This window comes from Pseudogymnoascus verrucosus (assembly GCF_001662655.1).
Source record: "Pseudogymnoascus verrucosus strain UAMH 10579 unplaced genomic scaffold scaffold_19, whole genome shotgun sequence".
Taxonomy (NCBI): domain Eukaryota; kingdom Fungi; phylum Ascomycota; class Leotiomycetes; order Thelebolales; family Thelebolaceae; genus Pseudogymnoascus; species Pseudogymnoascus verrucosus.
Window position 1 is genome coordinate 344,419 of NW_017263670.1, and position 16,001 is coordinate 360,419.

The 16,001-nt window shown below is 46.3% G+C and overlaps 5 protein-coding genes across 5 annotated transcripts; 2 read left to right on the top strand and 3 right to left on the bottom strand.

Moving 5' to 3' along the window:
• Positions 1-738: 738 nt before the first annotated feature.
• VE01_04894 (uncharacterized protein) lies at positions 739-2,327 on the top strand. The gene is made up of 3 exons (XM_018274360.2): positions 739-1,265; positions 1,332-1,871; positions 1,926-2,327. Exons 1-3 carry the CDS (start codon positions 760-762, stop codon positions 1,963-1,965), a joined length of 1,086 nt encoding a protein of 361 aa, XP_018130759.2. The 5' UTR covers positions 739-759; the 3' UTR covers positions 1,966-2,327.
• A 416-nt stretch (positions 2,328-2,743) lies between these two features.
• VE01_04895 (uncharacterized protein) lies at positions 2,744-5,292 on the bottom strand. The gene is made up of 6 exons (XM_018274361.2): positions 5,182-5,292; positions 3,511-5,131; positions 3,335-3,463; positions 3,119-3,274; positions 2,898-3,067; positions 2,744-2,847 (listed from the first exon to the last, which is right to left on the bottom strand). The coding sequence occupies exons 1-6, from the start codon at positions 5,281-5,283 to the stop codon at positions 2,788-2,790; spliced, it is 2,238 nt and encodes a 745-aa protein (XP_018130760.2). The 5' UTR covers positions 5,284-5,292; the 3' UTR covers positions 2,744-2,787.
• Positions 5,293-5,621: 329 nt separating this feature from the next.
• Positions 5,622-7,076, bottom strand: VE01_04896 (uncharacterized protein). Its single transcript, XM_018274362.2, has 4 exons — positions 6,764-7,076; positions 6,309-6,678; positions 6,112-6,220; positions 5,622-6,051 (listed from the first exon to the last, which is right to left on the bottom strand). Exons 1-4 carry the CDS (start codon positions 6,810-6,812, stop codon positions 5,878-5,880), a joined length of 702 nt encoding a protein of 233 aa, XP_018130757.1. The 5' UTR covers positions 6,813-7,076; the 3' UTR covers positions 5,622-5,877.
• Positions 7,077-7,243: 167 nt separating this feature from the next.
• VE01_04897 (uncharacterized protein) lies at positions 7,244-9,463 on the bottom strand. The gene is made up of 8 exons (XM_018274363.2): positions 9,075-9,463; positions 8,900-9,018; positions 8,277-8,847; positions 8,082-8,208; positions 7,976-8,032; positions 7,419-7,920; positions 7,339-7,368; positions 7,244-7,286 (listed from the first exon to the last, which is right to left on the bottom strand). Exons 1-6 carry the CDS (start codon positions 9,181-9,183, stop codon positions 7,590-7,592), a joined length of 1,314 nt encoding a protein of 437 aa, XP_018130758.1. The 5' UTR covers positions 9,184-9,463; the 3' UTR covers positions 7,244-7,286; positions 7,339-7,368; positions 7,419-7,589.
• A 93-nt stretch (positions 9,464-9,556) lies between these two features.
• On the top strand, positions 9,557-15,340 carry VE01_04898 (uncharacterized protein). Its single transcript, XM_059463652.1, has 2 exons — positions 9,557-10,517; positions 10,706-15,340. The coding sequence occupies exons 1-2, from the start codon at positions 10,104-10,106 to the stop codon at positions 15,011-15,013; spliced, it is 4,722 nt and encodes a 1,573-aa protein (XP_059319731.1). The 5' UTR covers positions 9,557-10,103; the 3' UTR covers positions 15,014-15,340.
• Positions 15,341-16,001: the final 661 nt, after the last annotated feature.

Here is a 16,001-nt window from a genome sequence, read left to right on the forward strand (position 1 = left end):
GTCAACTATTGAACCTTTATACCTAACTTAAGAGGGATTTATCATGCATCAGAACATCATAGGCAGATTTGACTAATTGGCCCGTGGACTCCATCACCGGGACATCTAATGGCCCATTGACTAATTGTCCCGTGGATTCCATCACCGGTGTGCAGTTCCAAGTCGAGGCTATATCGCAACACTAAAAATGTGAATCCACACCCATGCGCGCGTATAGCCATTTGTTTACTCAACACCGGGACATCTAGTGGCCCGAATCCGGGGAATCCGACAAGCTATTTGTTAACTCCACTTTAATATTAACGAAGTACTGGCTGTTGCCCACATTTTTACTTGCAATCTTTTTTGAAGTTACAAGTGGGAGTGCTTGTGAATTTCGAGACTTTATTATAAGTATGTTGTTGGCCTGACAACTATGGCCGTAGTAAAATATTGTCGTGAAAAGTATGACTTAATTGGCGTGTACTGGACTTTTATTTTCTCGACCCTCATCTGACGAACACAGGCGATAATGGCCTAATCTAAATAATGTTCGTCCAGTAAAAAAATTGATATATCAACCGATATTCATGCATGCTATATTTATCGCAGGTTGTATGTACTGAAGCCTGTTGGTTAATTCGTCTTTGTTTCGGCGAGACGAACATCGGCGAACCGAAATGGTTAGCCTGTGACATGTTTAGAACCGAAACAAAGACGACGCGCCCATATATCACTTAAATTATTTAAGCACCCAACCAAGACTTAAGTGTTACTCTGATGAACGCAACTGCACAAGCTTTCTTCGCCTCAGCCATATTCTCCCAAAATCTCTTATATCCTAACATGTCTCTTCCTCTACGACCCCTAGGCCGAGACGGTCCCCAGGTCCCTGCCATTGGCCTCGGTTTCGGGAGCATTGGCGGATTCTACGGACCCGCCGGTACCCTGGACGAGAAATTAGCCCTCTTAGACCATGCACACTCCATAGGGCTACGTTTTTGGGATTTGGCCGACGTTTATGGCGACAGTGAAGAAGTCGTTGGTGAATGGGTTAAGCGATCTAGCAAGAAGCGCGACGACGTATTCATAACCACCAAATTTTCGCTGCAGCGTAAACCAACTGGAGGGCACACCTTTCGGTCTGACCCCGAGTACGTGAAGGAGGCATGCAAAAAGAGTCTTGAGAGGCTTGGGGTGGACACAATAGATCTTTACTATTGCCATCGAGTGGATGGGATTACGCCCATTGAAAAGACCATCGAAGCCATGGTGGAGCTGAAGAAGTACATTATCTCTAACCAACCGTCAAATAGTATGCAAGCAAACAATTACTAACATTTTATTTACAGCCAAGGAAAGATTCGGTGCCTGGGTCTGTCCGAGGTCTCAGTAGCGACGCTGCGTCGAGCTCATGCCGTCCACCCCATTTCTGCCCTGCAGATGGAATACAGCTTATTCACAATGGACATTGAATCATCAACATCAGAGATATTGAAAACTTGCCGAGAACTTGGTATAACTATCGTGGCCTTCGGACCTATTGGTCGCGGTATTCTAACCGGCCAGTTCCAATGCCATGCAGACATCCCTGAAGGCGACTTGCGCCGCATGTTGCCCAAGTACTCAGAGGAGAATTTCCCCAGCATTTTGGAATTGGTGCAGGGATTGACGGATGTGGCAAATACCCATGGAAGCACGCCGGCACAGGTCGCTCTTGCATGGCTGCTGGCGCAAGGACCAGAGATCATCCCAATCCCAGGTACGAAGTCGACTGCCAAAATGGATGAGAATGCGGCAGCTGCCATGCTTCGGCTGAGCGACCAAGAGGTGGAAATGATTCGGACTCTAGTAGAGCGAACAGAGATCAAAGGTACTCGGTATCCTGCCGCGTAAGTGACCACATTCTCATTTTCGATTCCACGGAGTATTGACTGGTCGGATAGAACATGGCACACTCTCTGCACGGATACTCCGCCGCTATAAAGATGCAAGAATGGATATATGGATACATTACGTAACGTGGGGCATGGTACTCGGCGCTGTGCGTAAAGGGGTGAAGAACGAAGATCAGTTTGGTAAAGCCGCCACAGCGCGTAAGTGATGGAAAATGTACACGTAGGAGCGATGGGTAAGACATTCAAGATGATTGATAACAAAGTGCACAAACGGCTCTAAAACCATGTGGTTGAACGTGAGAATTGAGTAGTCTGTGATGAACGATGCAGCAAAATTAAAACCGTCGCAACCACTAAATTACCATTGCCAATTCCACGACGCATATTTGACGACATTTACTCGAGTATCACAATTGATTGTAAATAGAAACCAGGTAGCTATATATGAGAATGAAATTGACCAGATTATGAAGCTTGCTTGCGAAGACTGCAAATCTCTATGGAAATTAACAAAACGAAAGTTGCCTCTGTAGTTTCCCCTGTTTATATCGTCGGCTCATTCCAGCGAAGCATAGTTCAACTGTTGTTCGCTTTGGCAGTTGTTACACATCATCTAGATTGGGAACCAAAAATATGGGCATTGATGCCAGAGGGAATGAAAAATGTGTTCTAGAGACTATTTTCATAAATCATTCATAATGGCCGCATGAAATATGCCATCAAAATATCTTAGTTTCGAAGCAGATATAGTATGTAAATTGGTAGATGGAAGAAAATATAGAACAACAACGACAAAACAAATAAAAAGGGAGACGAAAAAAATATGCGGGCCCTTGAAATCAATTGGTTTAAATGAAGTTCAAGCCTGCCCGCCGTTAATCGCTCTAACTCGGCTTTCCGTGCCTTGTCTTTAATTGTCAGACTCTTCTTCCCAATGACTCTCGTCGTCATTGTCACATCCCTCTTGCCTCTATAAGTCATTAAAATTTGTTCAACTTATTTTGAAAGCCAGTTACTCACTGGGCCATTTCCACCATCGGTGTTCTGCAACTCTGGCAAATCATAGATAATCATAGGGAGATCCACGTCTCTCGGAGCAGTGATGATGCCAAACTGTTCTATTCCATCAAAGCAGTGGCCCCAGCTACTTCGACCGTAGAATCCAATAATCTTCTCGGATGCAGCCGGCTCTGTACCAGTGTTAGAGAGTTAACTGCGTTAAGGCGAATAGCTTAACTAACCTAGTGTCACAACAGGACTATCGTCGTACAAATACCCCCCTTCAAAGCCATTCGAGAGATGAAAGCGCAGGCCGTTTAACTCGTGTCCTCGACCAACTTCAACTTTAGTGACTTCAATACCTTCCGGCAAAAGAAACCTCTCTGATGCGTGACCACCTAAACACGTTAGTCATTCCAAAGCCACGACATTCCATATGACATCGGCATTTCACATACCAAAATCGTGACCTCGACCCGCACTATTCCAGCGAGGGCCGCAATGAGTCCTGTGGCCGTCTTCAAAATAGACAACCGCACCATCGAGAAGACAACCTACTCTCGAGTCAATTTCCACTGCTCTTGACACTGGGTAATGTTAGCTTAATCCACACGATGAAGGAGTGAATACTAACATTTTCCATCCTTGCCCTTCTCATTCAACAGGACAGCCCAATCCCATTTTCCATCTTCAGCATCATCCTCGGCTTCTAGAGTTGGGGACATGACAGACTTCTTCTGAAGTACGACCGAAGATCCTGGAATGCGGATAAACGACAGATTTGCGAATAGTTTCCATACATTGCCAATCTTCCTTGATTTCCCGTTCTTTCCAAGAACCTCAAGAGTAAGTGCATTCGTTCGGTCGAAACGGGCTTCAAGCTCGGCCATAGTGAATTGCATTTCCCTGACTGTATTTATGATAGATAATCCAGGTTCAGGTGTACCGTTAAACTTCACTTGACAGACCTGAGCAGGAGAGCTAATGACCAATTTTAGGAGGTCTTCTTGGCCATCCTCAGCAACAACTAGAGCACTAGGTTCAATTTTCAAATCCTTCACGTCAAGTGAAGGATCCATTGGAAGCCAGAAATGTGGTTGCACGCTGAATGATAATGCATCGCTGAGATCCCAGGTACAGTTATTAGTAGTCTTTCCGTCGACAACCGTAATTCCTTGGATCTTCCTAGCCGAGCAGTATGCGGTGCCTCCAAGGAAGGCCTTAGGCCAGTCTTGCGCATATCCTCTTTCCATTATTCCAGTTGTATGGGGGGCACCAAATGCATGTCCGACTTCATGCAAAAATGCACCTTGACCAATTGAACAGGCTTCCCACATGGTTCCGCATTCATTGTTGTCATTCCCAACGGTGTCACCGGGGATTGAGCAGTCAAGTAGACTGCTTGCGACTTCTTCTAGAAACCGGGGCCAAGAGTACGTAAGATGACTTCCAAAGACGCCAAGCGAAAGACCTCGAGTGTTCGAGCAACCAAGTGCAGCATGTCCGAGAATTAGATTCTGTTCCGCCGAAAATGTCGAGTCGAGAATCAGACCCGCCACGATAGGGTGGGCGGTGGCCACAAAAGGTCCGCCATGCTTCTTCAGCGCTTCTTCGAAATATTTGTGTAAGTCATCTCTCCTCCGGCCCTGTTTATTTTGTTGGGCGACTTGAGCATCACGGATCTCAGAGACTGTCTTTTCAGACCGTATTAGGTGTATCTTTGCAGTAGAGGACATTCGAGTTTTAGTAGGGTCGCTCAGAAACTCTCGACTCAATGTCTCGTCAGCCCATTCTTCTTCGATGCGGAACGATCGGCGACCAAGGTGCTTGCTTCGCAGGTCCTCTGCTGTCAGAGCTTGCCACATGTACGCAGTCATTCGAAACTTCTTAACTACTGCATCCAAGTCTGAGTGTGCCGATGAGATGGCGCCTCTCTTGTTTGGAGGGCAGTCGATTAGTAGTGGGGAATCCTTTGCTATCATGATAGCCAAGTGAAGAGGTGGAACTTGGAGGAGTGGAACATAGTTGAGTTCCACCTGGATTGACCGACAATCCGCGCTGCCATAATGGTGCTCCAACAAGAGAAGGTTGGTCCCAGGTGATAGGATAACGAGCGCTTTGAAATGCCCCTCAAAAACCGGCCAATTTTGGACCGGGAATGATTCTTTTCCAACATAGTCTGTGGACTTAACTATGAGGTAGTCATCAACTGAGTCGTCCGAGGTACGGCAAGTACCACTGATTATAACGGCACGCTTGGGGATGTCAGCAAAAGATGCATTAAAGCGTACTCGTCGCAACTTACTTGATGTACTGTTTCCCCAGTGGCGATGTTATGTAGGACGATCTCCTGGTCGTCGATTTGCGTCATCGCGGGGGATTCCTTTCTTTTCTTATTAACAGTCATTGTAGTGATAGTCTGTAATGATATAAAAAATCGAGGAGAACAAACGCCTTTTGTACTATTCCTCTCGAATTAAAAAATAGAGTTTGCGGCACAGCAAAGCACGTTTCTGTCGCGTGCACACGTGAGAATAGGCAGCATCTTGGTATTGGGTTCTGGACCATAGGCTATTCCAGGCTACTGTAGGCTTCCGCGCTAAAAATGGCTTGCTGTGGAGGTGCTGTGGAGCGCTGAGCACAGGTGCAATTTTAAACGACAAAGGTTGAAATGTTACTCTACGCTTGGCTGCTCTTGGCTCATAATGGTGATAGCATCACAACGGTGCCTAGGAGGACAACGAACGCCTGCTGTATAGTATAATATATGGATTGTTCTAATATAGAGTAACGAATGTAGCTATGCGGTTTGATTGTCAGGCCATAAACCTTCCTAACATGGTCGCTACTCTCTAGAAGTAGGGCAAGGTGGCTGAGAGAAATTAACGGCTGAATCGTTCTTTGGGATCTTGAAATAGATTCTATTATAGGATTTTAAACCTGATCATTCGCAGGTTGAATGCCAAAGTCATGATAATGGTTTGCAGGGTAACCTCATAACCTATTTGGTCTGGGGAAAAGCCATGCCAACCAGAATAGCAGGCTCCTCAACATTATGATGGGCGTAACTCATGATACCAATGGCGCCTGGCTCCATCATCATCGTGAACTGGAAAGCCATAGGGTAGAGGAGCCATCGCTTTGTGAATGCGCGTAGGATATGACCGTGAGCAACCTATTTATAATAGTCTTAGTAATATGGCATGGAGTGGTAGTATAATAGACGAGTTCTTACAATCAGGACATCCGCAGGTTGGCCACTTTTTCCATCCATGTGTGGGGTCTGCAACTTGTAAATCTCCCCGATGAGCCGATCAAGACGCTTTTGCACTTCTTCGGCGGATCTAGATTGGGCAGAGCATATTAAAAAGTTGTTCTCAGGCACTGACACTTTGCAATCTTTCCTTTCGAGAGAGGGTGGAATCGACTTACTCCCCACCCTCACAACCCATGGTCCAGATATCCCACTTGGGTAGTCCCCTCTCAGCCCTGCTCTCTTTGATCTCATGCGGCTTCAAACCCTCATAAGATCCATAATCCCACTCAGTGATATCCTCTGTAACGGTGACTTTGCCCTCCTTCTCCAAGCGATCTTTATGGATGGGCCCGAGAAGCATATCTAATGTAACAACAGCACGCTGACGAGGTGAAGTGAAGACGTGCGCTAATTTGGACGGATCGATGAGCTTTCCTGGTCCGACCAATGCTTCACCTGTGCCTTTGACTTGGGAGATGCCATTTTCCGTCAGAGGGATCTCAGCGTTGCCGGTGCAGCGGCCGTTGATGGTCCATTCGGTCTCGCCTGGTATTCATAAAGGATTAGAAAAGATTTAAACTGGAAGATTTGAGGGGGTTGAGAGATGTGAGGGTGTGGAGTGGTTATTTACCGTGTCTGGCGAGGAAGACTCGTGGTGTGGTTGCGTTTGCGTCAGACATTTTGTTGGATACCTCAGGCGTTACACAGATGGGGCGTCGAAGCTGAGTCGCGGAACCAATGTGCGAATAAAGGGCAGTTAAGTAAACTTTGGGTGCTTTTATTGGAGGTCAGAAATCTAGTATCACTGATTACGTTGCGCTGTGAGTTTCCGGTATCTGCCTCAACGGCTCAGTTTCGTTAATGCGGGCTGACTAGATTTGGGGGGTAATAATTATTCTACCCCCCATATCAAACCCTGGTCACCTTCATTTTGGTTGTGCAGGTTGCCTCACTGGGCACGCCCTGCATCATGCAGGCTAGATATAAAGGCGAGCCCTCGCGTCGTGCAACAGAATCTAATTGGCACGGAAAATTGCACTGCTACGCCTTGACCAGGCTACCCGTTGGCCAATCACTCTTCGGACATTTTCATAATGTACAGCAGGATCAACACAAATTTATAGGTCCGCCGGTCATTATGTATTCGTTTGAGGCTTCTCATAGTAAGCCAGACGTCGCCAATATTTACGCGGTTGGACTACCTACCCTAGGGGTCCAGTTTTTGTGGGGTCGAGCCTTATTCTCAAGTGATGAGCGAGCTATCTTAGAGTGGGAGAGTTGACAACCTTATATTCTGTATGCAGCAGTTTCAAACCATCTCAGATGCATTACCAGCAGCTATCGAATCATCAAAGACAAACCTCCAAGCCTCGCCATTATCCCATAATCAGTACTAACCCCAAGACTGGGATGACATGAACAAGACCAAATATCTATTTATGCCCCGTCAATATAATTTATTCAATGATCACCGTAGTCTCATAGGAATTCAAAGGGGTGCCTCTTTGAGGTTGTTGAATATCAGCCTTTGTGGAGGCTGAGGTTCGAAGTCCTGACAGGTAAGGTAGCCCATGGTTATTGTCGGCCATTTTCTCATTCCTTGTCAGCTCCGAAATGGAGGCGCTAGAAATTGATGTGGTTCTGTTATCAATTGGGCGCTCTTCCAACTCCAGGCCTATAGTTGTAGGCGGCATAACTCGGTGAACGGGCTCTTCTCCTCTCTCCTTCGCCCATTCTTCATAACCACCTGGGAACTTTTCAATCAAAGTCTTCATAGTCTCTTTGGCCCTGTGGCGCAACCGTCTATTAGCGGTGTAAATCAAGTATAAGTGACGGTACTCACATGTTTCGGTACCTCAGGTTCCCAGAGAATAAGGCCGAGCTTTTGAGGTCCCATCGGCTTAAGATGTTGTCAATAACTAATCATATAACAGAATCAAAGATCTCACAGGTAGTAAAGCATGTTGCGATCATCTTGGTCTTCCTCGGGGGCAGAAACTGGAAAATAGTCGAAGTACGCTGCCATATATTGCCTTCCAATAAGGTGACGAATTGGTCGCCAAGCAGCCATTTCCACTGTGCGTGATCAGCATACACAATCCGGTTGCGGTCTCTCCAGTCCCGTTCCACGATGCCAGACCTACATTCATTGTGGGCATATAGAGCTGCTGCATCGTAGATGACCGGCATGTTAGTGTCGATGTTCCATGAGGTATTTCCCGCCCAAAGATCGCCGTGGATAAGACGAGGCTGTATGTGGCGGCCCCCAGTCTCGAGTGGTCGAAGCAAGCGTGGAATTACCTTGTCAAGGATGCCCTGACAAAGATCTCGCATTTCTTCATCTACGCCTTGAGATTTCTCTTCGGCGTGCATGAACCACTTCATGGAGTGATAGTATGACTCTTCCCAGGTGTCATGCCAGGTAGTATACTGGGGGATTGTACCCTTATAGGTAGGCACATGGAATCCGTACCTGCCCCCAGGGGAGACCCCCTTCTTGTGCAGCTCTGCGAGTTTTGAGGTGAAAGCTTGAATTTCAGGAATCTCATCCGTCATATTAATTAGCTGGCAGCAAAAAAAGTGAATGCCTGGAGCAGATGCATATGTGCCAGTTCCAATGGGCTCCGGTACAAACTCAGGCATTGTTTGATATAAAGCCGTCATCGAGGAAAACTCTCCAGTAACCATACCCTTGCCATTGTCACCTTGAGATACCTGCCATAGTCATTAGCAATACTCCATATCAACTTGGCAGAGATTACTTTACTTTGAGGAAGTAGGAACGGGGGGTGCCATCAGCCATTTGAGTTGAAATTTCAGCAGTTCTAGTCCAATAACTTGCTCCATGAGGACGAATGCTCTCGACCACGGTGCCTGGAGGCAATACTGACTTTGTTAAGGGTGGCCAGTATGATTTGTTGAACATACCAAACTATACTTACTTGCTTTGACGTTATCATCAACAAAATGAATCCATTTTTCATCGACATCGATTGGCTTGCCCCATTCCGCGGGGGTCATCACATGCAAAACCTCCAAGGGAGTAGCCATACCTGTGGTGGTAGAAGCAATGAGTTCAAAACAGCCAAAGTATGCCGTGACACCAGCCAAGTTTGGGGACTGAGGATAAAAGAGAAAGATGGGAGTGATCGAGAGCGTGGCTAAAATTCCTTCCTCCCAGAACTGGCGGGCGCGTGAGCTTGGAGTCTCGGAATACCATAGACAGAATGAAGAGAAGCTAAGGGGGAGACCTTCCTTTTGACAGGTTCAAAATGCAACTCTCGGTGAGTCCATATACCATAAATTTACTGGGCAAGGCTGTAGAAACAGTTAGTGGATTGGGCCGAATCAACTCGCTTGCGCCTGCCTGACATATACATGGTGCATAGTCCGACGCATTATGCATGCACATTCCATGGGCAATCACACAACGACGCCCCCCCCCGCTCTTGCTTATTGTACAATACTGTATTGAGTACGCTGCATACTATGCACGAGTTATTGGTTGGCCGTCTCAGCACCATCTTTCAATCACGATGCAATGCAACGCAGGATACAACCCTCGCAACCGTCCCGTCCTGATCCTTCGGACCGGTCTGGCTTTAAAGCGATAAGAACAAATCAATTGCTGGAGGGGCTGAAAGGACAAGGAAGTTGGGGAAGGCGGGGACGGGAGGAGTCGCAGGTCGTCGTACAGCTATCTTCTGGCCTCTTCAGCCGGTCGCAATCCATTTCGACCAGAGATGGAAAGTGGTCATGAGAGGCCGTGACAACTACTATGCGTATGACACTGGACCTCCCGGTTTGATCTGCAAGCCTTACCCGACAAGGCCTCAGGTTGTCTGTTTCCAACTTATATATTACTACCCGTATAGGACTTGCTCTAGTAGTTCTCTGTTGTTGGATCTTCCGACATCGCAGGTATCGCACCGACACCATGGTCAGGGTAGATCTAGGCCCTTCTTCAGGCTATGGATCTTAAGTCCCATCCAACCTCATCCTCATCCTCTACTAGTCGTTCTTTACTGTCTTCCACCCGAAGTTGGCTCCCTGGAGGAGGCGAAAACCAGAAAGCGGAGGACACGATAGGTCCTTTGGGACTGAACACCCTATATGTACCGTCATCTATCCCCGCGAACGCCGATCTGATTTTCGTACACGGACTTGGTGGAGGGTCACGGAAGACATGGACGAAACCAAATGACCCGTCAACTTACTGGCCCAAAGAGTGGCTGCCAAATGACCAAGATATGCAAGATGTCCGAATACATAGTTTTGGATATGACTCCAATTGGGGCAAGAAGAGCAACCTGGGGATCCATGACTTTGCAAGTGCGTTGCTCAGTTCCATTCTCCACTGCCCATCCATCCCCCAAGATACAAAGGTGTGTTCATTTCCCTTTCATATTATCAACCATAGCTCCATATTTTCATTCGGTACCTTTCGGTTCAGTAGCTCCAACTCATGGGGTCACATCTTACGAAGAGCGGATGCTCGTTGCAGGAATCATGTCCCGTTTCTGTTACTCGTGCGGACTTTTGCCCTAGAGATCAATTACTCACCTCGTATTAGGCTCCTATTGTGTTCGTTGGCCATAGTATGGGGGGCCTGGTCATAAAACGTGCATATCTCCTAGCTAGAGCAAAGAACGAGTTTGCATCACTAGTATCTCGCATTCAGGGTATACTATTCCTAGCGACACCCCATAGAGGAGCCGATTGTGCCCAGCTCCTCTCAAAAGTTCTCAATTTGATGGGCGGAAAAAGAGGTTATGTCAACGACCTGAATCGCGATTCTACGGCCCTCCATTCCATCAATGATGAGTTTCCCGACTGCTGCCAAGATCTCCTCCTGTATTCGTTTTACGAGACTATTGCGACGAGCTTCGCTGTCACAAAGAGCGTTATTGTGGGGAGAGATCTGGCAACAATGGGATACGCAAACGAACGCAGAGCATACATTCATGCTAATCATCGCGGAATTTGCAAGTACGATTCCCAGAAAGATCCCGGCTATCTCACAGTCAGAAATGCACTCGCTTCAGTTCTTTCTATCTTGCGGGACCGTTTTGGATCATCAAAAGAAGAATTTGACACCGATAGGCGCCAGCTCGACGATTTATTGGGCGTATCCGACGCTCCTGAGGATGATTTTATCAGCGCAGACAGTCATCGCATGGAAGGTTCAGTCGAGTGGTTGATCATGAAAGAAAACTTTCAAGAATGGATCCACAATGCTATCTCGCCGATTTATTCCATTACTGCCAAACCGGCTACAGGTAAAACAATATTAAGTGGAAAGGTTATTGCATATCTGAGGAAACTCAAAAAGCAATGCAGCTTCTACTTCTTCCGGTATGACACAAAAGAGAAGGCCAATGTCACGTCATTTCTACTGTCTATGGCGTGGCAGATGGCTAACTCTGACAAGAGGATATTGACCACCTGTCTCAATATCCTCGAGAAAGATAAAAATTTAAAGAGTGACTACCGCACTATATGGCGCAAGTTGTTTCTAGAGGGCATTTTCAAGATCCTCTGCGAAGAAGTTCACTACTGGGTGATTGATGCCTTGGATGAATCCAACAACGAAGCAGAAATTATCTCCCTGCTCATTAAAACGGCCGAGGTATCTTTCATACATATCCTGATAACGTCACGGAATCGATTTGAGCCTCGTCAAAGTTTAGGGGAGTCTAAAGTCAGTGTGATCTCGGAACCAATTCTAGAGGAGGACAGCAAGTCTGACATAACGATGTATCTCCGTGCGAATATGGATGCTCTCCCTTCCGTCGATAGAGACGGCCAGCAATCAATTGTCCGCCAGATCCTGGAGAAGTCGAGGGGATGCTTTTTATGGGTAAGCATAGTTGTTCAGGAACTCAGAAATATACACACCTCTACGGACAAGCAAAGAATTCTAGACGAGGTTCCTACAGACATGAATGAGTTGTATGCTCGGATTTTGGATATCATGTCAAAAGCCACCTACGGGAAAGAGCTTGCGAAAGCTATTATTACATGGACGGTGTGCTCTATCCGTCCTTTAAAAGTTCCGGAGCTTCATGAAGCTCTTCAACTAGACCTCAAAGTGACAATCGACGACCTCGAAAATTCGATACGGTCCTGCTGTGGGCAACTAGTCTACATTGATACAAACGGCCATGTACAAATAACTCATTTGACTGCTCGGCAATTCCTTCTCGACGCCGGCACAGATTCAGAGTTCTCGGTCAATGAGAAAGAAGGTCATCGACGCCTATTGTTGACAGGTTTACAGTTCCTCAATAGAGACCCAATAAAAGGCTTAAGGAACCGGAGATCCAATATCAGTACGATAGCTAGAGAAGATTCCGCCTTCATCAATTACGCTTCAAATTCTTTGTGCGAACACATATCACACGCAAGTTCGACAGATCGAGACGTACTACTCGCGGTGGCAGCGTTTTTTAAGTCCCGTAGCGTGCTACATTGGATTGAATACATTGCGAAGCATTCTGATCAACAGCGCTTGGTAGAAGCTGGGAAGGCTCTAGGCACATTTCTCCAAGAAATTCCCGTACAGGCATCATCAACATCTGCGGAGGTGGCATTGCTAAGCTCGTGGGCGACTGATTTAGTGCGCTTAGTTATGCAGTTTGGAAAAAATCTGGAACAGTACCCTGGATCCATTTACCATCTCATCCCGCCATTTTGCCCGTCCGAGACTGCTCTGCGGAAGCAGTTCGGATCATCAGCTCGAAGCATCACCGTTCGCGGACTACGAGCCGAGACTTGGGATGATTGCTTAGCAACGGTCATCGATATGCTTGAAAAATACTCAAGCATAGCATGTTCAAAGTCACAATTCTCAGTCGGATGTTTTAGTGGTAAAATATTTATCTTCAAACAAACTACTTGTCAAAAGATTGCGACTCTTCAACATGGTGAGCCTGTGAGGATCTTGATCTTCGGCGAGGTGAAGAACATTCTCGTTTCAGCAGGCTCAAAATCTATTTGTGTTTGGGATCTTAGCTCGAACACTAAACTGCACATGTTTGAAGCACCTCAGCAATGTATGGCGCTTTCTCTTGACGATGAAGATCGACTTCTTCTTGGAGCTTTAAAGGACCACCGCTTGAATTTCTGGGACTTAGATGCAGGGGGGCCATCAGTGCCGGTTGAATGGACCCGAGGCCTAGAAGCTATGACAATTCAAGTTTATCGGCGTCCAACTACTGCCGCGTTTGGGATAGACTGTGGGTTATTGGCAGTCATATACAAAGGCCAAGATATATTGTTATGGAACCTCGATACTGATTCGTTCGAAGCTCTCTATAGTAGGGAGTCCGGCAAAATTGCTGAAAGCTTGGGAAGACCATATGGCTCATCGGGAGTACGGTGTCTGGTTTTCGGCAACGCATCTAATGCAAACCTACTAGCATGTGCATATACAGATGGTGAACTGGTACTCTTTGATACCTCCATTGGAGAGGTCAAAGAGCGGATTGTGGCATTTGCTCACGTACTCGCTTGTTCGCCTGATGGCCGTATGCTAGCTACAGCTGATCCAGCGGGAACTATTCAGCTTTTCAGCTTAGAAACACTGCAGTTGATTTATCGAATTGGTTCAGTTGAGCCTGGACTCCAGGATCTCACTTTCAGCCTTGATGGCCTACGTCTGCTTGACATCAGAGGATCGCGGTGCCGGGTTTGGGACCTGGCTGATCTGGTAACAGCAGCTACGGACGAATCTGGATGCGCCGCAGATGACGCCAATACCACAGGAGGGGTCACTCCAGACCCTTCTGAAAATTCCATCTTAATCACATCAATAGCATGTGATGATATTGGAGAATCATTCTTTGTCGGTAAAGAAGACGGCTCTGTTCACGCGTACGCTATTGGCTCAGGCCTACATACTGGAGAACTTTTTCACCATGCCCATGGGGTTTCAATTTATTTTCTTCGCTTTGAAGCCGAAAGTCAGACGCTCATTAGCGTTGATTCATCCAGCAGGACCATGATTCATAAATTGATACGCCGAGGTCATTCTCTGTCGGCAACCCAGGTCCTATTTGACTATCGAACGCATGTAGCAGTGAGACAAGTCGTTTGCCAGCCAGGATTACAACGGATTCTTATAAGTTCGGCTCAGTCTGATATGCTCTGGTCCATATCACCAGATGACAATAACATTTTGGCCACCGCCGATTATGAAGACCGTGAGCCGTGTCGATGGACGAACCATCCACATAATCGCGATCAACTTATTGTCATAACGCACCTCAAAGCACATATCTACGATTGGAGAACATTACAGAGACTCACAGTTGAAGCGGGAATTGAACTCCAAGGAAAGATTCTACCGGAGCTCTCAATACAATCAGTGAGTCCTTGCTTTGATGGGACGGCTCTAGCAACTATGTTTAGCAAACCCAACCAGCCCCATTCAAAATCGAAACTCATAGTCTGGAATATATTGGACTTCACTCCTGAGTCGACTTCTGCGACCCCAGACCCAAGTTATCGCACATTATCTAACAACGTTGAAGTACTCATCGGCAACACCTGCGCCATATCTGGTCAATCGCAGCGCTTGATTTTCCTAGGTGTTGGCCAATGGGTCTGCGCTGTTGACATGGAGGCGGCTAAGACAAATAGTTTCGTGCGGCACTTTTTCTTCCCTGCGGACTGGCTGACTACGAGGAAGGATTTGGATTTAACTATGAAGGTAACAAAGAACGGAGACCTATTGCTCATAAAAGATGATGAGGTTGCGGTTGTGAGGAGGGGACTACTTACGCCCGAATTCGTGGAGGGTGGTGGAAATACGGGGAGTTCGACGCCATCGACAGGAATATCAGCACTTACGCGTAGGGTTCGCAGGGTTGGACTCTAATGAGGTTTGCAGTACCATATCGTGCAAAAAACCTTATTAGAGTCCACTCCCGGTTCATGCAAGCTTTGGTTCGTCGGTTCAGGGTCAACTTCACTATCGAGATATAGGAGAGAAAATTTGGAGGTATAAGTTTAGTTAGAGGTGCTGAAGTTGGATATTTTGAATCGTCGCGGCGATTGTCTAGGACTGGTGGGATGTTGGTGCTAGTGTTAGGTCGAGTTAGAGTCTCTATGAAGGATATAACTTATGGATATGATGTGAAGTAATTAGCAAGGCTTGGAGTTTTAAACTTCGGGTTTGAGAGGAATTGAGGGGATTTGAGGTGACTAAAGGAATCACTCACTCAAAAGAAATAATTTTCACTTAACTTTGGGTTTGTCAGTGTTGCGACATGATGTGCAAAAGGTTTCAGACACGGCCTAGAGCCCAACATTGGCAATCTTTTGGCCTATATAATCTTGCCACCATTAGTGTCCCTGTAATATGAGGGCCTTGGCTTAATATATTATAGACTATTCCAGTGGTGACTGTCCCTGTCTATGTCTCAGACCCTACAGGACGTCGGTGTGCCAATGCAGGCGGGACAAGAAGCTTGAATGATTATCTGACGTATCAGTATTGGCACTGCCAAGCTCCCACTCCTTCCTGTTTTTTGGCCTATCTTCGACATATTTTCACTATTAAAAAAATATATGTCTCTTTGGAATTAATCCGGTTATCTCTACTTATTTATAGGATGTTCATGGAGACTGAAGATAATTTTTATTTAATACCTTGTAGATTTAAATAAAAATTATATTGGCTAACCAGAGTTTATGCTACAGGATACGTAGCCTAAACTTATCAAAATATGATGCTTAAATACCTCATCCTGGCCTACGTAAATAAGAATATATACAATAAAAGCATCTACTATATTAATGTTTACCATATGTTACTCCTCTTTCATGGAGTTACGATCACTTATATAAGTTATAAAAAGGGGCAA